This window comes from Haplochromis burtoni, unplaced genomic scaffold, assembly GCF_018398535.1.
Source record: "Haplochromis burtoni strain Fernald_Lab_line unplaced genomic scaffold, NCSU_Asbu1 Contig_56, whole genome shotgun sequence".
Lineage (NCBI taxonomy): Eukaryota > Metazoa > Chordata > Actinopteri > Cichliformes > Cichlidae > Haplochromis > Haplochromis burtoni.
Genome location: NW_024582417.1, coordinates 1119469 through 1142126, shown reverse-complemented (window position 1 = coordinate 1142126; position 22658 = coordinate 1119469). Strand labels below are relative to the sequence as shown.

Here is a 22658-nt window from a genome sequence, read left to right as displayed (position 1 = left end):
ATTTAGTTGTTTGTGTTACTTATTCTAAAACGGGTTGTTGTTGTTATAAAGTAAAATAGTAGTGCAGTCTAATTCTGTCATACTATCAAAAAGTTATTTCAGGCCAGTTTGTCACCTGACTTCTCTTTTTAAAAATGTTTGTATATATTTCGCACAGGAAGCCTTACAGAGTATTGCTACCGATCCTGGACTTTATCAGATGCTTCCAAGATTCAGCACATTTATTTCTGAGGGCGTAAGCACATTTCCAACATCTTCTCTTCTCAAACATTTCTTTACCTCACAAAAAAGCCCTGAGCATATTTGTGTTCAAAGTGCTGACCTTAGGCTCTCTTCAAAGGTGCGTGTAAACGTGGTGCAAAACAACTTGGCTCTTCTGATTTATCTGATGCGGATGGTCAAAGCTCTGATGGACAACCCCACCCTGTATCTGGAAAAATACGTAAGTGATGGAAACAAATACAATGTTGTATTATTTTATGAAGCTTGTAACCCAAAACATACTTTCAATGTGATATTCAATTTTTTTTTCTCTTTTTCTCTCCATCTACAGCTCCATGAGCTCATCCCGGCTGTGGTCACCTGTATTGTGAGTAAGCAGCTGTGTTTGCGACCGGATGTTGACAACCACTGGGCTTTACGGGACTTTGCTGCTCGTCTTATGGCCCAAAGTTGTAAAACCTTCAGTACAACAACCAACAACATTCAGTCTCGTATTACCAAGACTTTTACCAAGGTGAAGTTTTTCTTTGGTAATAAATATGTTGTTCCCATATTGAAGATGTTTTGATATTTTATATATATAGTGAAATGCACAGAGCAGTTAGGGTTAGGGTGATTGGCAGTAATAAATTGGCTATAGGTGTGAATGGGTGTCTGTTGCTCTCTTATCCTTACGAGAGATTTGCGACCTGTCCAGAATGAGCACCAACTTGCATCTTATGATGGCTGGAATAGACTTCATAAGAGACTAAATTGGATATGTGGAAAAGGGGGGATGGAGGGAATCATGCAGAGTATAAATTTGTTTAACTCTATCACTCAAGTATTAAACGGGCTCTATGGCTGTATTTCATAATTATGGCTGTAATACTTTTCAAATGACAAAATAATTCTCTTCTTTCAGCAACCATTCCATTTATCTCTGTTCTTTTTCTCTTTCATTTTCCCAAATAGTACTGTGAAGTGCACATGGCGTAGTGTAGGCGGTGTTAATTTGTCTGTCAGAAGTTAAACTAAATAGCTTCACATTTTCTCAAAATCTAATTGATGACAGTGTAAAAATGCAGGTATGCATCAAGCTGTGTTGTGCAAGTATGTCTTAAAATTGTTAATAATAATAATCAGTAACCAAATATGTCATTGCCAATTTGTAAAAAAACAAACAAATTCTAGTTGTATTTTAATGTTGTTTAAGAGTGTATCTACCCTTTTGCTCTTTAGTCTGATGGAATCTTACTGGCCCTGTTTTGTGAGCGTTGTTTAAGCAGGTGTGAACTTGGTAATCTCCTGTTGCGACTGAAGCGCTCTGAAGCTTTTCTTTGTGCTTTGCATTCTTACGTAGTAACAGTTCGATAATAAACCTTTACCTCACAAATGTATCCTCTAGTCCAGGACACAACAGTTGAAAATTCTCATGTGATTCACAGGGAGGCTTTGTAGCTTTTTTGGACTGATTCAGAACAGGCAATCAAACACCAAGTAGGAAAACACAGCAAAACACATGAATCCACTTTTTTTTCTTCTTCCAGAGTTGGCTGGATGATAAAACGCAGTGGACGACACGGTACGGCTGCATCGCTGGACTTGCAGAACTGGGACCAGATGTGAGTGGGGTTTTGTTTCCTCTTCTTCTTCTTGTTCTGTCTGTTGCAGTGAAACCAACCTGCTGTTTTTATCTTTTATCCTCTGTAGGTGATAAAGACATTGATAATTCCTCGGCTTGCTGTAGAAGGTGCTCGGATCAAAGCAGTGATGGAAGGACCTGTGATCTCTAATATCGATAAGATAGGAGCTGAACATGTTCAAAGCCTCCTACTGGTAATATATGAACTTTTCTGAGTCTCATACATTAGTTTGTAAACTAGAGCAGTCCAAACAGATTACATAAACCCTGAGATTGTTATTAAAGTGTTTTGTTTTCCCTTCTCCTTTTACAAAGAAACATTGTGCCAGTGTTATTGCCAAATTGCGATCTCAGCCTGACAACGTGGAGCAGTATCGCACAGAATATGGTTATCTCGGACCCATGCTTTGCTCCCATGTAATGAAGGCCAGGACTCAAGCAGCACTGCAAGCTCAGCAAGTCAACAGAACGACATTAACAATCACTCAGGTATAACTTACACCCAGTTATCACCAAAGTATCCTATACCATACCATCATTTATTTATATAGCAATTTAAAAACAACACACGGCCGACCAAAGTGCTGCACAGCAGAAATACTAAAAGTATATAAGTAAAACTATATGAATAATTATTATTATTTTTAATTTACAATTAACAACAAAATAACAGTGTCAGTTACCCGCTAATTCAAAAGTGAGGGAATGAAAATAAGTTTTGATTCTGGATTTAAAGACCACCACTGAAGAAGATTGCCTGATGTTAAGAGGAAGATGATTCCAAAGCTTCGGGGCAACAATAGAGAATGCTCAGTCTCCTCTAAGTTTCAGCCGAGACTGAGAGCAACAGCTGCTCAGGCTAACCGGCGTGAACGAGGGGGGACATAGGGCTTCGGCAGGTCGGACACATATACGGGCGCCAGACCATTTAAGGATTAAAAAAAACAGTAAAAGGGTTTTAAAATGGATCCTAAATTCAATTGGAAGCCAGTGTAAGGAGGCCAGAACTGGAGTAAAATGCTCAAATTTTCTTTCACCAGTTAAAATCCGTGCGGCAGCATTTTGCACCAGTTGCACCAGAGTTCCCTGGCTAACCTTTATTAAAAGGGAGTTAGAGTAAACCAAGGGTGAGGTTATAAAAGCATGATGGCAGTTTCCAAGTCGTGCCTGGGGAAAAAAGGCTTAAGCTTTGACAGACGTCTGAGGTAATAGAATGAAGATTTTCACCACTCCATTCACGTGGCTGTTAAAATGTAAATGAATGTATATTTAAAAATACTTATCTGTAATAAGAGAATTCAAAATTAAAATGGCATATTAAGATTATTACAAGTGCTATTGGTAACTAGTACGTTTGCCTTCGTTTAATAATGAACAATGACACTTTCTTTCAGCCGCGTCCCACCCTTTCAGTCTCACAAAGCGGGCTAAGTGGGTCATCAGGTCCTCGCACTCCCAGCATCATTAAGGTCCCAAGCTCCCTCACACTGATGTCGCCACGACCTGGTACCCCATCACAGCCATCTCCTCCAGCTACTAAGTACATTGTTATGGCAACCAGTGCAGGAGCTGCCTCAACTCAGCAGGTGATTTTAGTTTTTTACCACCACTACAGAAAATCTGTATAAACTGTTTTCCCATAAAGCCACAAAGCCTTTCTCTTATACTTGACCTTCATATTGGCATGATAATGTGCCAGATTTGACATTTTATAAATGCTTAGTGTTACAAAATGGAAACGCAGTGACAAAACTTACTGAATAAAGATTGCTGTTGATGATTGTGACTTCTAATAAAATCTACAACTGCTTGCATGTTTTTTGTCTATCGTCAGGTCATAACTCTCAGCTCTTCACAGTCAGCTTCACCAGTAACTAGTACTGTTCCCAGTGCTACATCTACCTTGCAGCCTTTGGTAAAACTGGAGCCTGGCAGTGGCCCTGGACTGACAGCTTCACGACCTCTGCAGAAGTACATAGTCGTGTCTCTTCCCTCGTCTGCCTCTTCGTCTTTGGAGACTAAGAGCTCTGTGCTACCCACTTCAATCTCCTCAAGTTCACTAGATGGAGGGATGAAGCTGGAACGGTCCGAGTCTCCTGGAGCAAGCACACAGTCGCCACACTGAGACTTGTATGAGTAGTGGAGATTCCTATCAAGTTGGAGCACCTGAGCACACAAGGAGATTTGTTTGGGCTGAACTTAATGGGGCAACCTCTGAGGTGGTATGAGGGGGCAATATCTGAACTCTTGACTGATTGAGAGCAAATGTGACCAGAGGTAAATATGTTGATGCCCGATGAAAACCGACCAATCTGTGACATCTTCACTGTTTCAGCTTATATTCAAATTGATTTCATGTTTCTTTTTTACCCTAAAATAAATGATTTTTTATGAAATCTTTCAACTGTATGTGATTTTTACATTTCTGTTGTCATTTTAAGTGATTCTTTGGTATTGTCATTTTTGGTATGGATGGCTCTCAGAGTTTGTAAATTGCTGCCAACATCCAATATCTGAGCTTGCAAAACAATCCACATGGGCATCAAGTCAGTGCAATAAATGAAAAAGGTGCAGTACAGTGAGGACAAACAACAGAAATGCTACAATAGAGGGATTCTGCTCTAGTCACATAAAAACTTGGCTATTTTAATTACAGCTTGCCAAATTTTTTTGTACTCTTTATATTTTCAGATGAAATTTAAATATATAACTCCAAACTTGCATTAAATTTGAGGAAAATATGTATGAATTTGTATAAATCAAGTTTGCTGCTACATTGTGTGTAAATGGGTCTAATGTGTAATGAAAGGCAGCTTTAAGCCCAAAGGTTATAAGATAACCTGCAAAAAAAGACTCAGCCTCAACAAAACTTAGTTTGAATTCAAAGTACCCATAAAAAAGTTTTTTAAAAAAGATTCAATCCTGCATTTGAAATGTTGAGCGAAAGGTCACTGAATGCAGAATGATTTCTGTCAGCAAGTGAAAACTGCAGAATAATGCCTTTTGTTTTATATACTGCAATATTTATAGAGATGACATATAGTGTTACTTTGTGGTAAATATGAATTTTAAAGGCTTTTCTTTGCTTAAGTCAATAAAGAAAAATAGAGGCCACAACTGCGTTGTTTTACTTTTATTAGACCTTTGAAAGTAAAAACGGTGAAAGAAGTACAATTCTTTTGTAGCTGTTAAAGTTTTCAAATACAGTGAAAATGAAATGTTGAGGCAGTTCACCTCCAAAGTAAAAGCTGCACCTATTGGAATTCTTTCAGCAAATTTAAGAGCTGAACCACATACACAAGTAAATACTGGACACTTTTCATATCTTTCTATTACTTTCACACAGCTAGTCTCCTGTGTTGTGTGATGAGGGTTGTGATTCACGTGTACATATACATAATCTTTTTTTGTTTGTTTTTGGGTTTTTCTTTTTTAAAATGTTTTTGACTGAGCTCACTTGTCACTTCGGGTGACTATTATCACAATAGGAGAAAATTTTCAATATTTAAATTTCTTGAAGCTTTTGACTGTACCATAAATAAAATAAGAACATTAACATTTGTTGTTTTAGTTGGAAAGCCATGTATGGCTGAATGGTTGTAATTGTCCATGGGTTTATCCATAACCTTTTTGTTGAGCCTTTAAAGGGGGCTCAGTGTATATAGAAAAAATAGTGGGAGCTCACTCCCATTAGCTGCTTTCACAAACTTTTAATTTCAGGGGTTTTTTTTTTGTTTGTTTGTTTTTTTTAGAGCCCCATAAAGCCTGTTGTGTTCTGACTTGTCATATAAGTTGACGGGTTAAAAATCCAATATCTGTCAACTAAAGAACAAGAAAAACCAGTAGTTTAACTTTTTAAAAATGATATTCAAGAAAAATGACTAAGCACCCTAAAAACAAACAAACAAAAATATAAGTACGAACTTGTGAAATTTGTTCATATTTAAGCAATTTGCTCATTTATGTGGTTCAACACTTACTGCAACTTTTACTTTGGAGGTTTACTTTTTACTGTCTTTGTGTGCGGTTTGTTTGAAAAGGAGCAGGCGAAATTTTGTTGTTGGTAGTTGTAAAATGGGGCTCATATAAAGACTTATTGCCTTATCCAAATCGAAAGGCATACAAAACGGTAATAATAATTAAAAAAAATCAATAAATCAATAAATAATACATTTTTTAAAGTTCCAAAATTATTTTGACCTTTATTTTGAAGGCGGAAGTATCAAGGCGTAGCCGCTTCCGGTACAGACTTTTTTTTTTTTTTTTACCGCGTAGCTTTTTTAGAGCTGAAAACTGGCAAAAAAAAACCCCTGAAACTCTGCAATTACTGTAGACATGAATTTCAAAATACGGCGTGCTGCGAAGGAAGACTGCAAAGACATATCGAGGATGATAATGGTGAATTATAGTTAACTTATCTCTGTTTTTCCCACTTCGCAGTACTTTTATAGGGCTCTGTTAAACGTTAGCTCAATATCTGAAATGTTAGATTTTGTTTCCTAATAATTCTCCAGAGTGTGTTTCTCAGTTGACATAACGGTAAAACGGCGTTTTCAGGATTTGGCGATTTATGAAAAGATGCCTGACCAAGTGAAGATTTCGCATGAAGGTAATTCTCCCATTAGTTAAATGTTACGGAAAGTAAAGATTTATTTGTCTAAAAGCATACCGTTTTTTTCTGTATAACTTTTAATGATGACTTTTTAAACCGACTGCAAAAGCATATGTATTGTTATATATAATTTTGTTATATAATGACTGGCAGTCAGACCACAGTCCTTAAATCGAGTGCAGCCATGTTTACACTTAATAAGTAACTGGCAAGGGTTAAACTCCCAACAATCAGATTGTCATACTCAATCATCATTATAAACCCCACTATTAAAAAGTAAGCACTTTAAAATCATTAAACATAAATATCAAAGTTGTGTATTTATTCTTTTTATAATTATATAGTCAGTGGTAACTTCATTGCCCCCAATGGGAAATCGATTTGCAGTATGTCCACACATCAAACAACACAAATAACAAAAAGAGAGAGAACAGTTAAATTGTTTATGGCAGAATATGAAAGAAGGTTTTCTGAGATTGTTGTAGAGAAAACTTTTATTTTCATTTGTTGCCTCAACAGTTTAGGGACACACAACAATAATGCAAATGACAGTAACTGTCACGTGTCATGTGTATGTTATATGAAAGAAATGGAATAAGGTATAAACATTCCCAGCTCCAAACAGACCTTTCCAGCACAAATAACTTGGGTGAATTTAATTATTTTCACAGTGTCTGTGTCCCATTTTACTTTTCTCATGAAGCCAGAGAGATTAATGACATAGAACCTGGCAGAATTTAACGTTTTAAAGGTACAGCTCACCACTAGATGTCAATAGATAGCAGACTTCATCAGTTGAGTTGTTTTCATATGCTGCTCAGTTCAAGTGAAAAATCCTAGCTATGGTGGTCGCTGTAGGACAAACAACTCTTGCTGTAGTTCATCTCTGTTGTTACCTCAACTGTCAATATGTTTCCACATTTATTTATGCTGGAGAAGGTTGTAGAACTTGGTGAAAGGAGTTTAAGATGAGTCAATGAGTGAGTGAAACATTTGTCCGATGACAGTGAGAGTTGAGTTGTAGAGCAGTTGATGCTGCTGTAGTGGTGTCTCTTTCCTTTCTCTGATGATAAAACTATAGATATGATCCATCATATCTTGATTTTGAAACTTTCCTCCACAGCAGGTGAACATCTAAAAACAAACAAACAAACAAAAAAAACTAACATTATACCAGCTAAAGTTAGGTTAGAGTGTCCTAAAAATAACACTTTCCCTCTGATAAACAGAGGCTGGCCTCAAAGAATTTCCTGGCCAGTCACCATGCTGCCCGGGCAGCATGGTGGCTTCACCAAACCTGATGCCTGTTCTGATGTATTTTTAGCTGATGAATTCCAGGTTTAGAATTGAACTTGGAATTAATCTTCCAGCAAACATTAGTTCGTTAGAAGATGTAATAACACACTAAACGGTATTTATTCATGGGTACAACATTCTTTTTTTTCTTCTTTTTTTGCTGTTAAATAATGTAAAAAAAAATAAAGAAATGAGCTTCTTTACCTTTAGTTAAGTTGGTATTTAAAATGTGCTGCCTTGAAGGATGAATTTATATATAACTATAAAATTCATATATTAGATGCAGTTATTAGCTGAAACAATAACTGCAGCTCAGTGAGAACGAGTGGTAATTAGTCCAACAATGATTAACTGAATAAGATTAGGATTAGGTCCCTTAGATATAGGTGTATACGGTCAACTGCAATTCTTCGTGTACTTTTCCCTATCAACTGTCATGCAGCTTCTTTTGAAATACATCCAATCTCTCTTTTATTATAAGATAAAGATAGCTGGATTACTAAGTGTCTTTAAAAAACAAATACAACCAGATTGTTTTGATATCTTGTGTTTTTCTATTGTGCTCAGAAGTTGACGACACACTGTGACCCCAAGCTTGACACAAAAGCATCCTTTTAAGTAAAAGTCTGCTAATACCTTTGGAAAAATTTACAGTAGAGGACTGTCATTCACAACTGGCTTAATAGAGACCCTGATGCTTCTCCTACTCAGAAAATGTTATTGTCACTACTTACTATTAATGAAGAGACAATTTTAAAGAGAATTCAGTTTCTCAAATGTATGTTTTTGATGTTTCTTCTTGTTTGAGAGCTTTTTATTGCTGTTAAAATAGAGATTAAACATGTCTATATGAATAACTTTTTCTTGTGCAATTTAGAGTTAGAGCGCGATGGTTTCTGCCAGAACCCCCTCTTTGAATGCCTCGTTGCAGAAGTACCAGAAGAGCATAAGTCTAATGAGGGTAAATGTTCAATCATGGCCTTTTGTTTTTATTGTAGTCTTCCTTGTCTGCCACACTTGATCTTATCAGTATAATAAAAGGCTTCTGGCCTTGCTGTTTAGATATACATGTCTGACAAATTATGACTGAACAAGTGTTACCTCATAAATCAACAGTGGCACATGAGGCTATTCTTCCTAAAATTAAGATAAGCATTGTTCTTTCACGTGTTAGAAACAAACATAAACCTTGCTCAGACAAAGCAATGCTGCTAAGTAATTAGGAACTTCCCAGCTCACATCACCACAGTTGCACAGTCAGCATTAGATTATTTTAGTTTAAATTTTATATCTTTAGTCCTTATTAGCAATAGCGGTCTTTTACATTAGCAGTCCACATAAAAGTGTAGTTTAGTATAAGGAAGAGAGAGGTTTTTCCATGATATTTGTCGTAATGTTTACTTCCCTTTGAAATATTTGCCTCTTTCTGTTCATATAGGATTCACAGTTATCGGGTACGCCCTTTACTTTTACACTTACAGTACATGGAAGGGACGGGCAGTATATTTGGAGGACCTGTATGTGATGCCAGAATTCAGAGGTACAATATTTTTTGTGTGTGTGTATATATATGTGTGTGTGTATGTATGTATATATATATATGTGTGTGTTGTATGTATATATATGTGTGTGTGAACGGTCGTTTGCCTGTGTACGGTTAGTGTGGTAACCTGTCCAGCATACCACCTCACTGTGAATAACTATTGTGTAATATATGTGTGTGTGTATGTTACTTATATATATGTGTGCCCGTGTTGGTGTGTGTGTGTGTTTTGTTTGTTTATATTATGTGTGTATATATATATATGTGTTGTGGTATTATAATATATAATTAATATATTATAATTATACTATAATATATAAATGAAACTATATATATACTATAGTATATAATTTATAATATTCTTATTGTACAAGAGCTTATATATTATTATATTATATATAATAATACTATATATATGATATCTGTATGCGCCTCGTATAACATCCACACCATTACAAGCTAGCTCGTTGGTCTGCATAGGTGTGTCGTATGTATATATGTGACATCCCACATCGTTGACGAAGCCCTAGTAGCCCAATGATCCTTGAATGGGCACACTCACCTCTGTGCTATATTATCATCCCCAGCCACCCTAGCCTAGGTGTATTCCTCAGCTCACGACGTAACCTCGTCTATATGTTTGCTCTCTGTGTGTATGATATATGTGATTCGTCAACTACACCATGCCCCATCGCCCTCTAATTGCGCCAACGAAAGTGTATCGAATTTCTGGGTAATTGTATATTATGCTGTGCACCATCCTGTTCAAGATCTGTCCTCGCCTGTCATCATCTCATCACCTTCTGTGTGTGTGTGTTATGTATATAGATCGTGTTTGTAATGGCGTGATACTCGCAACTAACTTCACAAACGGTCATTCCTCTTCCGCACTTCAACTGTCACACATGCTAGTGTTTAAACTGCTGTTGTATCTGATTAATAGATATTAATCTGTGGTGACTACTGGAGTCGATCACCGATCGTGTTAGTAAGTTTATCTCTGTTATGTATATATATGTTAGTGGTGTGTGTGTGTATGTATATATGTGTGTATGGTGATATTATATGTGTGTGTGTGTGTGTTGATTGTGTGTGTGTGTTGGTATATTATATTGTGTGTGTGTGTATGGGTGTTGGTATGTATTATATGTGTATGTATATATATGTGTGTAGGTGTATGTGTCTATAGTTGGGTTGTGTAGTTATAGGTGTGTGTGTATGTATATAATGTGTTTTGTGTATATATATTATATATATTAGATAATACATATATACTATATATATATATATATATATAATATAGATAATATTGTGCTGTTGTGCTAGTTAGTGATAATATAGTAACTGATCATCACTATCATAATATATTAAAATAACCATACAGATAACTCAATTACTACATCACTACATGACACGAGCACTTATATATTAGGGGTGCAACGATACACAAATTAGTTGTTCGAACTTGGTTCGGTTCGATATTTTTTCGATACAAAAAAAATGTTCATGCCTTTTTAATTTGTCATTTATTAAAATTATAAATATATATTTTAACTCAAAAGTACAGTTTTTAAATTTAACCCTAACCCTTGTGCGTGTTTTTTATTTTGACAGCGAATGCGCACCTGCGGACCACTTATGTGCAGCCCTGGTTATTTAGCTCGTCATATTGCAGCCACAGAAATTCTTTTGTCCATGAAACCATAAAGCTGCACTTTCTTTTTGCCTTATAGTCTGATTTGTCATAACTTTTCCGTTTTGTGGTAAGCTTTTCTTTGGCTGTCACTTCTTCACCCTGACCTGTCTTATTTGGCTCAGCAGAACTAAAATATATATCCTGCTGCTTTTACACACGCACTCACATAAGCTCAGCGATTCTCTGCGCGATCAACCTCTCACATGTTTAAGCTGCGGGAGATTTCACTTGTCATGTTTGCATAGTAAGCTAACGATTAGATAAGACGATGTCAGAGGAATTGGTGCACAAATTATCATCACTCACAGATCAGTGCTGTCGCTCTCTATACACAGTTCGCGCGATTGCAAAGTGAAAGCAAAAAAACAAGCGCAAATTCAAACGCGATTTCAATATGTCACATATTGACAGTGGCTCACCGATGCCAATGACATAATTACCCAGCTACATTTCCGAAAGAATGCAAAAGCATTGACATATATTTTTCCTTCCTACAATAGCCCGACGGGCAGGGCAGAGATAGATTTTGGTAGCCCGACTGAAAAAATCGCTAGCCCCGGACGTCGGGCTAGCGATATTGCGAGCCCTGTATCTGATTGAGGAATCACTCATCTTTGGAAAAGAGAGTTTATTACAGAGAAAAGATTGCCCGCCCTGTATCTGACCTGATAAGGACACACACATCCACTCTCATTCTTTGGAAAAGATTTTGTTTTTTGATTACACAGAAAATAGAGAAGAGAAATAGCTCCTCCAAAAAAATAAAAACAAAAAAGCAATATACGATCCGCATCTTCTTCTGGGCGGCTATCATTCCATCTCACAGACCTAAGCATATAAAACCATTATCAGGCTCACCATAAGCGAAGAACATCATCTGTAAAGCTAACGGACCTGCTAAATGACTCACGGGGTGTTTTACGCTAAAAGTGTGTTAGCCATGTGTGCTTGTTGTTTTTCTTTATTGCAACCCTGGCCACCAGATAGACATCATCCCGTGTATCACCCCGTTCACCTGTCGGAGACAACAACACCAACAGAACGTCAGGTAAAGTCGTTAGCAAAAAACGCGGAAACAGAAGAAGTAACATGATCTGCATCAATTCTCGTTCGTCGTACCCACTCAGGTTCGCGACTTTCAGGCTCGTTCAACCTCTGTCGTTTATTGTATTTTTTTATAAATACATTCTTAAAATGAACCCCCCCAGACACCTTAACCCGCCCACACCACACAGGCAAATGTCCTCCCACGATCCGGTCTTACAAACACGACGCTACCCCCTGACTGATCATTTAAACGCGCAGTGGCTGGATGGTGGCTTAGCATACACCTGGCCGCCCCAAAACACCTTAACGAGAGGGCGCTAACTGTGCTAAACACACACTAAGCTCCACACCCATTCTGTAACTTGAGCAGCGCCATAACATTGCGTGGTAGGCACACATCCAAACTACTGTATATATACTTCAGCCGTCCACTGACCGCGGACCGACTTACCTTCCCAGCGGTCATACGTTCTCCACAGGTGAAAACCAACCAATAATTCCCTAACGCCCCCAATCATGATCGATGAGGCAAGTGGGACGGGTTTGGGAACCCCATGGGGGAGTTCAGAATTTTCCATAGTTGCAAGGACGAGCTTAACCTTCCCTGTCGTCCTCGCTAAGCTTGCCCTGCCCGCTCTTCCACTTCTGACTATGCTGTCTGACTGTGGAAGCGAATACAGTAGGATCTGCCCCAGCTCCGACAGGCAGGCCTAGGCAGAGAACTCAGAGTCAACGCAGATGCACTGACCGCGCCCACACAGACAGCCATCGCAGAAGGACAAAGGTTGCACTAAATGATAAATCTACCAACAAACCTGTCTAATTGTTCCAACGATTACATATGGCGGTACCGCGAAGCCCGGGAAAAGCACAACCTGTCATACGAAACGCCTCAAATACGATACGAAAGTATCCCGTCTGCCACCCCCCTAAGCAAAATAAAATATATATATATATATTATATATATCAATATATATCAATATATATATATATCTATATATATCAATATATCTATATATCTATATATATATATATTAATCATATATATATATATATATATACTATATATCATATATATACATATATACTATATACATATATATACATATATACTATATACATATATATACTATATACTACATTATAACGGTTTCCCCTAGTACGGACAACTGCGCATTGGTACAGCCTTATTGAGCAAAGTTGCAGAGGTAAGACAGTTTTTGTTGTTGTATGGAAAACCTATTTTTTACATTTGATTTGTTGCATTTGGACGCTTTTGATTTTTTTCTTCTGTTTCGGTTAATATCAGCTGTTTTGTGTTATAGCGAGGTAATAGTGCATGATTAAGAGCAGGACAATTTTTTTATTTGTTCAGATTGGGAAAAAGAAGCAGTGTGTGCGGCTGCAGTTGTCTGTGCTAAATTGGAACACTCCCTCTCGAGACTTTTATGCTGCTAAAGGAGCTCAGGACCTCACTGTCACTGAAGGCTGGCACGCTATCCGCTTTGATGGACAGAACCTGGACAATTTAGCAAATGAAGCACCTAAAGATTGACAAGAAAACTATGCTCTTTACCCTTCTGTGCAAAATGGTGCTTGTTTTAAAACGTTTTTGGTATTTTTCTCCATAAAACAGCCTTAATTATATCTTGTGTGTGTCCTTGATTTAACAAATTAATTTACAGGGGGCGAAGGATGTAAAATACATATGAATTTAGTATTTTTGATGTGATACAGCTATCCCTTTTGATTTCTTCTTCTATAGACTTGAAATAGTATCGCTCAAAGTCCCATAAACACAGACCCCTACTAAATAAAACACTGAGTAGCATAAATCAGTGGTTCGGTACATTTTTATGTTTTCATGTACGTTTCTGAGGAACTGAAAACCCAGTGTATTACTTTCACTCTTACAGTGATGCAGCTACTGTGACCAATTAAGTAATGAAAAGGAAGAGATATTAAAACAACCTGTTAAAAATGAGGCTTTTAAGAATGTTAAGAATGCGAATTTTTAAAGTGCTGTACATGACTTTATGCTTTAAATGTTATATTTTAAACTCTTCCTTACATTTAAATTATTTATCACCAATCAGCAAAATGTTTCTTGACTCTCATTGGGTAAACCAAATCCCAGATGTGACATCACAGCTTTCCAACAGGTTGCAACTGTGAGATACTCCAAAGGTGATTTTTTTGTTCCTGGAAGATGGCATTTTTAAAGTGTTGAATCTGTATTATGTGAGAATGTAAAACACAATGTGTCACCAAACTAAAATGGGCATTAAAGAATAAAGTGGGCCCTGAGAAAGTACTGTTGTTAAGTGGGTTATATGACAAGATTTGAGCTCTGAGCTTTTTTTTTTTTTTGTTCTTGTTGTTGATTTAAACATTCAAATGAAAAGCTGCTGTGCAAGCAAGTTCTGTGAATGTCCTTTTTTATTTGACTGTGCAAAGTAGTTAATAATGACAACAACAATGTCACCTGTGCTAAACACCGCTGAGCATCACTAGCAGAAATCATAAACGTGTTAACATTCTCATAATTTAGGGCATTTGATTACTGTGAAATGGTAAATAACTGGTAAATATATAGTAAAAAACCATGCAAAAATCTTGAGAAATGTATAAAATCAACAAAGTGACATGTAAATATACTCTGTGCTTATGATTGTTTCATTCTTTTTACTCAAGTGGCTCCTGCAAAAAAAATAAAAAACCCAAAACAAACAAAAACTGCACTGGCTGAAACCACACGTGTCCTGTTATTGTGATAAATTATGTATGGGACCATTAGAAAACAAAATATACCAACTGTGTGCTTAGTTGGAAGTGTGACTTTTGCATCAAAATTTACTTACTGTAACAGATTTTGTCCTGGAACCTATGACCGTAATTGATATTATACTGTCACAGTTTTCATTATGTCCCCTATAAATGATACCAGATTTATTTTTTTTACTCATTGTCTCTTTCAGAAAGATTCTGAAAAGATTCTTACTTTTCCGTCTACACATTAACTTCTTAGACATATGCGTTTCTGTCATAGTTGACAGACTGAGAGGGTGCCACAGTTGATCGCACGTGTCCTCTGGAGGATGGTTGGAGTGGATACGGTCTAAAATACAAAAGGCACGTTTAATTTTATTGTATTAATTATACACCTGTTATATGTATAATATCTGGCGAATTAAACTTTTCAGCAACAGTTACATTTTTTCACTGTCAGTCATAATTCCGCAGGAACACAGCAGGCACGAGCCTCCACAAATGGCAAGCGTGCCTGAAGCCCAGCCAATATAAAGCGCCTCTCCAAGCTCATACCTGCAAGACAGTAAGATTTATTTATATGACATTTTGATTGTGATATTTATTTAATATTAACAATTTTTAATCTATGTTATGTGCTTTCAGCTGATGCAGATTATATTGACTTACTTTGTCCCTTGGTAAAGAATGTCAAAGAACTGCTGGGTGATGTTTGCTGCGTACCAAGACACGGCAATCATGGTGCAAAGCCCTACAAAATGCAAAAACAAGTTAAATTCACAGAGTAGTGCACATATCTTTATTAAAAAAAAGTCAGTTTTGTTTACATTCGTTCGGTTGTTTGTGCAACATGCTATCTAAATGTTGCATAAGATTTTTTTTTTTTCTTTTTTAAAACTTTTCCAGTTTTTGTTTCGTTAATTTTTTTTATTTTTTTAATTTAAAATTTTTTTTTTAATTGAAAATTTTTTTTTTGAATTTTGGTTTTTTCAATTCCGGGGGAAATTCTTTTTTGTTCATTGGGTTTTTCTTTTACTTGGTTTCCCCCCTTTTTTTTTAAATGGGGTAACCAATAGTGCTGTTGAAATGCATAAACTCTTATTAATGACGGTCCTATATCAGCAGGTTTGTTAGCGTAAGGATAACCTTTTGAACTAGTAAACCATTATATAATGGTGATATGATAGCATGTCTTGTGAAAAGTAGAAATCGAAGAACCAGGCATGCTTATATTTAACCACGTGTTCTGTGCAAACATTCAGGAGTGTGAACTGTCTTAAATCTGTCACATGACTTTATGGAGGCTAGGTTGCATTTCTCAAATTGTAAGTCTGGTTCAAATAATCAGGCAAAAGTTTCACATGTAAACACTAAAATGCTTGTTTTAAATGAAAGTTTTTTTTCATTCCTTTTTTTCATAGATCTTTCATCCACCCCCAAGTCTTTACCTTGCAGTAAAAAAAACACTCCTCCAACTGCAGCAATCTTCCCCTTTAGAACATAGTTTTCTCCACCTATTTTCGAGCACTTCATTCCTACAAGCGTAGCCACCAGGCCAAACGACCCAAACACAATTGAAGCAATCATCAGTGCTCGAGAGGCCTGAATGTAGCCTGTGTGCAAATAAAAGACAGAATAACATATTGATTTATACGTTTGTGTACCGTATGGTTATATCTAAATAAGTAACAAAGATTTAAGCAGTAAGTTGGTAAGAACTTTAGAAAAAGCTTTTTTTTGTTTGTTTCTATTAAGCTTCATATAAAAAATTCTTGCCCTCAGATTTTCATTTGTTTGACATTTCAGTGAGAGGCTCCACCTTGAATCTCACAGGACAGACACAATGATATGAGTTGATTAAGATCAGGCAGACCACAAATATTTTCAAATTATTCCACATTTCACAACTGATAAAATAGTCAGCAAATTGTAAAAGTATCTGTTGTTTCAGAGAACAGGAAATGTTTATCCTTTCAGGTCTAGGCAGATCTTGTGACCGGGCTGTACAGCCCATCTTGGGTCTTTTTTTAGTACCAATCAACCAGAATACATAGTATAGAAATGTGTGCCTCAGGATTGTAGGCAAGACTGATAACTGTTTGAGTACTACAAAACTCTTTCTCTTTGGATCACTTTGATATGGTGAATATTTATATGTCACTTCGCATAACTTGATTCTTAAACAGTAACTTAAGAAATACAAACCAAAGTAGATGCTAATTGCTAAATGGGCATTGATTAATTATAATTCAGTCAAAGTTTTTATTGCATTTGTTTTTTTCTGGATTTTCTATTGCAGTTACTCTGTTCACCAGTACTTAGTACAGTAGTAATTTCCAGACAAGTAAACAACTGACACACCCTGAACAAGTAAAATGTTGATGAAAACATTCATAAAAAGGATCAACCTTTTTTACTGTTGTAAAGACTGTTTAATTATTTGTTATTAAGGATTTTTTTAAAAGTCCTCTGTTACAAGAGCTGATTTTTACAACATAGTTTAAGATGGTTTCAGATAAAATCTTACTTGGAAAGTCTTGGGCTTGAGTAGCTAAGCCAGATGAATCCTTAATTGATTAATTAATAAGTACTTAACTTAATAAAACTAAAAAACAAAACAAGAACATTTATGTGTTGACCACATACCAAGCAAAGATGGGAAATCACGGCAATAATTAACTCCTGTAGAGTCAGTTGCGCAGGACATCCAGAGGTTTTCATTGTTGATGGGGTGAGATAACATTACCATCAACTGTAAATTCCTTCCAGTATCGATTTGGAAGGGCGACCCTGATCATTATCCAACTGTGAAAGCCCAGAAAGGAAGCAAAAGCTTCCACTATTGGGTTTATAACGAAAAATAGATGTAAACGTTCATCTCCAAACTATGTTCCCACACAATCTTGAAGTTGTTAGCCACTGAGCCTCAATGTGTCAGAAATTTTTCCTGCTAAGATACTACAAAAAGTACAAATTAATGATTAATTCCAGCTCACCCACTCAACATTCCCTTTATTCTGAGTTCTATTCAAACTTTTCAAAGACTCAAAATGTTACCCAACTTACGGGGCGACAGAGAGGTGCTTACCAATGTCTATAGATTTAAAGCTACATGTCACCTTTCGCCATTTGCTTTAAGTCCTGTGCCAATGTTATTAACTATTTATTGATGGGATTCAAGCCATGCTTTGGCTCCTCATTTCACTCTCTCTACAAGGGATGATGGTAATAGGTGATGAGGATGCATAGTTGCATTATGACCCTAAGTCGAGTCTGCTTGCCTGTCTGCAAATCAGACAGATTCATTATTAGTCTTTTAGGATCCCAGCATTTGGTAATGAATAAAAGAAGCATTTAACTTCAAAATGTACTCTCTTCCAAACAGTTTTAAACTAAATTGCCTAAAATGAACATGTTATCTCTGAGCATTGCTAAAAAAAGTTTTACTCGTTCTGTAATGGAGTGAAGTACCACCAACCCTAAAATGGTTTTAAACATTGCGTTTACACGCATGACAAAGATAAACTTACATGAGAAATTTGGCAAAAGGATTGTTTAGATTGGACAGATGCTGTTTATTTTTTGTCACCCCTTCAGATTACAGCCTGTGGCAGATATTGTATTTTTTTTTTTTTTTGGCTTTTATGAAGATTATTTGATTGTTATTTCATATTAAGTTTAAAGCATTTCTTTCAGTATGATTGTAAAATTTGCTAAATCATCAAGAGAATAAAAATACATATATGAGAATATGCAAGCTATGCATATAATCCCAAGTACTTTTATATTAGTTACCTAATTAAATTATTGTAAACGGCGTATTTTGGAAGATGAAAAAAATATTATGTAAAAAATTTAAACTTTACTTACCCGGAAGAGCAAAAAGGGATGGAAAGTCACGACAGTTATAGTTCCCCGTTGAATCACTTGCACAAGACATCCATAGGTTCTCATAGAGATTAGAAGTTAATATAACACTGCCGTCTTGACTGGATTCCCTCCAGTGCTGATCTTCTAGTGTTATAAGAGTCAATATCCAACTAACAAAACCTAGAAAAAGTGCTACGACTTCAATGAGCGTGTTCATCTTGGCAGTAATTTTTATTAATAATTAGTAGAAGTAATAATAATTGGAGGAGCTCTAGTTGCGACTTCAGTATCTGATACACATTTTGGGAATGTGAGAACTGACTCAGGATTTTTTTTCCTCATGCACTGGTACCTGGACTAATATCCGCATTGCTTTATAGCCTGTAGCTACAATATAAGTGTGCTAATCCCGCCCAAAATACATGACATTACACATGGTAGGCAAGTTGCCATAGAAATGTAAGTAAACAAGGAGCATGTTCATAAAACATTAACTGTTTGTATTATTAAGAATGTTTTGCAGCAGTTCCAGTTTTTTGTTAATCTCTGAATCTTGTCTTTCTGTCTGTGTCCTGTTTCTGAGGAGTTGGTAACTTTCAATTTTAATGAGGCTATTTCAAGTTCCATGGGCAAATACTTAGGGGGGAAATGCTGAATTAACAGTAAAGCAAACACTTGAAGCTGCTTAGGTGATTTATAAAGGACAGAAAAGTATCTTTTTGCGGCACTACTTAAACATTAACAATTTTGCAGCAGGAAAAAAGACCCGTTTAAATTCCTAACATTTGTAAATACTTTTTTTAAGTGATACAGCATATCGATCCAACAATGTCTGTTCTGTTGAAAGATTAGCTTGAAAAAGTGCAGAGCTGTCACCTAAAAGAATCTGCACAAAGGCCTGGCTGCTACAACTCAACCTTGTAATTCATTAGTGTCTACACATGAGAAAAAATGTATGGAAATGTAAAAAAGTCCAGAATTTATCTATACTGTACAATATATATGAAATGTATGTTTGTTTTAAATTAATTTTTTGCACGTGCAAATCTCCCCGACTGTCCCTCAGAATGAATGGTGATGTGTTTACCATCTTTGACTCAAGCAATTCTTAGTTTCTAAGAAACTTCAAATCACCCCTTAAAGTCTGTATCTTATCAAATGGGAATTCTCTTTTGCTGCCAGCAATCAAAAGCATAGTTCAAAGTACTGTCATATACTTACAGTACTGAAGAGGAATTACACTTTTAATGTTTTGTTAATCTTTTATCTCCCTGCCCTCCTCTCTATAAATTTAAATACTGATTTACTTGTGTCCGCACTGACCTCTTTGCTTAAAGGGAAAATTGAACTGAATTAGACAAGTAGCCGGACTTGATGTTTAAAATCAACCCTAACTCTAATCCCTTCATTTTCTTATTCAAGACAAAATAATTCAAGATACAATTTTATTTTTATTATTTCAACAATTTTCAAGTGAAGGTGTTAAATTTCACCTAGTTATAGCAAGTTAATTTACTGCAAGCGTTGCGTATCCCTTTCACGTTTCAGCTGTAATTACTGGATATGTGCCACGCTTTTGTACCGCTGGCTTTCAACTCTGCTCCAAATGTTGTTTCACTGTCAATGTTTTTAAATCCAAGTTAGCTTCTAGGCAGGGTTCCTATTCCACACCGTTCCTAGAAGAGATCTATAAATGTCATAAAGAAGTAGTCAATGAGGAGCAGCACAACCATTCAGTTAATGACAAAACTACTGATAAGGTGTAAACGAGACATTCCTTAACTTTATTTCTGGATGATTATTTTACATCTAAATATAGCCAAAATCAAAGCATAGTCATTGTTTCTGACTTGTGTATGGGTGTGTGGTGATTTATATCTGGTACATTGTGGTTATCTAATGATTAATTGACCTGTAATTAATAAGCTGCATTGCACAGATTGTTCCATGCTTCTCCATAGCTAGCCGTGCCAGCCACCATCTACTATTAGTAATATACTGACATATGGATGAATCTGCTCTGAAACGGTTTGCTTTGCTTCAAATAAACTAGTAAGTAAGGAAGTAAATTCATTTATAAAGAAATTTTGCATAGAAGATGTGACTGTAACAGTAGCTTCTGCACAAAATTCGCATGTGTAGCTTGAGACTATCTGATTTTCTTTGATTGTCTATTTAAATGACTTTCATAATTGAAAATATTACTTAACTGAACAAAACTTTTGAAAATATCCCCTGTTTCAATTTTAGAGGATGGTTCAGATGTGGTTTGGTAATGTAGTAAATTCAGCAAAAGCCATTTAGCAATGCAGCATATTTAAACCTCGGTCAGGTTTTGTGTGCTGAAGGTAGCAGAAATTTGATGAAGTAACTGCGTCAGTACTGGTTTTACTAGTACGGTACTCGACATTTCCCCATCCCTCTCTTTCTCTTTCTCTCTCGCACATTATTATTTTTTTCCACAGGCAATCACCATAACCAGACAGCATGTGTGTCTGCGTGTGGGTGCACTTGTTTGTTGATTAATTGCTAAACTTATGACAGCACAAAACTTCCAACATAGTGGTAGGTTCATCGTCCTGTCAAGCAACATTTGCTATGTAAAATTAAAGTTACAGGGTGATTGATTTTAAATTTCTTTCTCTGTACAAGGTTAAATTGCCTCTGAAATACGTATATTCCAAAACTTATAGCAAAAATTGTGGAAAATTTGCATGTTAAGGTAACACGCAATCCATTTCAGGAGCATTACATTGCAAGATAGAACAACAATTAATAATACATGAATTTCCAATTATCTTGTAAAATATCACATAGTTGAAGTAATCAAAAGCAGAACATACAACATACCTTTTTGTTTGTTTGTTTTTGTTTTTTAATGAAACAAGAACTTTTCATGAGGCTTAATTAGAAAGGAAAGTTATGGCAGCGGTTTTTAAAATATACCTTCTCAATACCATAGTTTTTAATTTTGTACAAAAGAATAGAATGTTCCAGTTGTGAAATTTTAAAGTAACATAGTTAAATAGTTTATAAAGAACAAAGAAAAACTGAGATACATATACAGTACTATTGCCTTAAAAGTACTACCCAGACAATGAGCGGCTCTAGTGGAGATCTGCACTCTCTGAGTACTTCTGGTCTTTCTCTTTTATACTGAATTGTTCACAAACAATTGTTTTTTGTTTTGTTTTTACATTTTTGATAGTTACTTGTCCTCAATAAATTGTAAGCTGCATTAACTGTTAGCGTTTGCATGTTCTCTCTGTGTTTTGTTTTTTTTCTTCTTCATCTTCATCGGTGTCCTCTTGACCGAAAACATGCAAGTTTGGTCAATTGGATGGATAAGCATGGATTTTCATTAGAAGGAAAATCAATTATTCGTATCCTGCGTTAATCAAGGTAAATGCAACAGAAAAAATCATTTGAGTTTCAGAAATGTAGATAAAATAATTGATAATCTGTTGCTGTAGGGTTTGATTAAAACATCAAAAAGAAAACAGATTTATTGCAGGTTTGTTCGGGGAACACGTCGTCATGTCATGATTTTCATCATTATCAGATGGTTAATAATTTATTTCAATAATTACGCAGAATGGTATAATTAAGGTCAGTATCAGTAAGAAACGTGTTCCACTCGAGACAAACAAGACAAATGTCCTTCAATAACATACTGTTCTGACCGACAGTGAGTCATTCATTTTTTTCAACTATTCTAGAAAATCCTTGTCTTTCTTTTCTCAGTAAGAACAAGCTGCCTCTTTGTAGAAGTGAGTAAATAATCAGTGAAATGTCAACAGAGTTTTGCTGCAGCTGGTAAACGTGCAATGAAATTTAATCTGCTGATTTGGTCTCGTCAGTACTGTTGTGTTGGTTAACAATGTAACCTTAGAGGAGGAAGGTCCTGGGTTTGATTGCAGGCTGGGGCCTTTCTATGTGGAGTTTGCACCTTCTACCTCTGACTAGATGGGTTCACTC

The 22658-nt window shown here is 36.0% G+C and overlaps 3 protein-coding genes across 4 annotated transcripts in view; 2 read left to right on the top strand and 1 right to left on the bottom strand.

The window, feature by feature from the left end:
- The window catches only part of taf6 (TAF6 RNA polymerase II, TATA box binding protein (TBP)-associated factor), an 8838-nt gene extending 4086 nt beyond the window's left edge, over nucleotides 1–4752 (top strand). Inside the window, exons 8-15 of the mRNA XM_005922142.3 lie at nucleotides 158–235; nucleotides 341–442; nucleotides 554–736; nucleotides 1752–1826; nucleotides 1915–2040; nucleotides 2162–2335; nucleotides 3241–3432; nucleotides 3681–4752. Coding sequence (XP_005922204.1) covers nucleotides 158–235; nucleotides 341–442; nucleotides 554–736; nucleotides 1752–1826; nucleotides 1915–2040; nucleotides 2162–2335; nucleotides 3241–3432; nucleotides 3681–3971 — 1221 coding nt within the window. The 3' untranslated portion in view covers nucleotides 3972–4752. The remainder of the gene's footprint in view (nucleotides 1–157; nucleotides 236–340; nucleotides 443–553; nucleotides 737–1751; nucleotides 1827–1914; nucleotides 2041–2161; nucleotides 2336–3240; nucleotides 3433–3680) is intronic.
- Nucleotides 4753–6087: 1335 nt separating this feature from the next.
- On the top strand, nucleotides 6088–14242 carry sat2b (spermidine/spermine N1-acetyltransferase family member 2b). Its single transcript, XM_042220843.1, has 6 exons — nucleotides 6088–6244; nucleotides 6404–6455; nucleotides 8632–8715; nucleotides 9193–9299; nucleotides 13205–13249; nucleotides 13417–14242. The coding sequence occupies exons 1-6, from the start codon at nucleotides 6182–6184 to the stop codon at nucleotides 13594–13596; spliced, it is 531 nt and encodes a 176-aa protein (XP_042076777.1). The 5' UTR covers nucleotides 6088–6181; the 3' UTR covers nucleotides 13597–14242.
- LOC102298498 (claudin-15) lies at nucleotides 6791–19029 on the bottom strand. Of its 2 annotated transcripts, XM_042220842.1 has the most exons (6): nucleotides 18681–19029; nucleotides 16259–16423; nucleotides 15480–15561; nucleotides 15255–15365; nucleotides 15043–15159; nucleotides 6791–7592 (listed from the first exon to the last, which is right to left on the bottom strand). In XM_042220842.1, the coding sequence occupies exons 1-5, from the start codon at nucleotides 18895–18897 to the stop codon at nucleotides 15066–15068; spliced, it is 669 nt and encodes a 222-aa protein (XP_042076776.1). In that variant the 5' UTR covers nucleotides 18898–19029; the 3' UTR covers nucleotides 6791–7592; nucleotides 15043–15065. The 2 variants fall into 2 exon arrangements, with proteins under 2 accessions (XP_042076776.1, XP_005922202.1); XM_005922140.3 differs by lacking the exon at nucleotides 6791–7592 and having other exon boundaries at nucleotides 13648–15159.
- Nucleotides 19030–22658: the final 3629 nt, after the last annotated feature.

What these genes read in the sequence shown, in the direction of transcription:
- sat2b (XM_042220843.1), top strand. Translation starts at nt 6,182, where the DNA reads ATGAATTTCAAAATACGGCGTGCTGCGAAGGAAGACTGCAAAGACATA. An exon ending in ACATATCGAGGATGATAATG is followed by an intron (nt 6,245 to 6,403) that starts GTGAATTATAGT and finishes CGGCGTTTTCAG; the next exon opens with GATTTGGCGATTTATGAAAA. An exon ending in TGCCAGAATTCAGAGGTACA is followed by an intron (nt 9,300 to 13,204) that starts ATATTTTTTGTG and finishes TTCCCCTAGTAC; the next exon opens with GGACAACTGCGCATTGGTAC.
- LOC102298498 (XM_042220842.1), bottom strand. Translation starts at nt 18,897, where the DNA reads ATGAACACGCTCATTGAAGTCGTAGCACTTTTTCTAGGTTTTGTTAGT. An exon ending in ATCCCTTTTTGCTCTTCCGG is followed by an intron (nt 16,424 to 18,680) that starts GTAAGTAAAGTT and finishes ATTTGCACACAG; the next exon opens with GCTACATTCAGGCCTCTCGA. An exon ending in ATTCTTTACCAAGGGACAAA is followed by an intron (nt 15,366 to 15,479) that starts GTAAGTCAATAT and finishes ACTGTCTTGCAG; the next exon opens with GTATGAGCTTGGAGAGGCGC.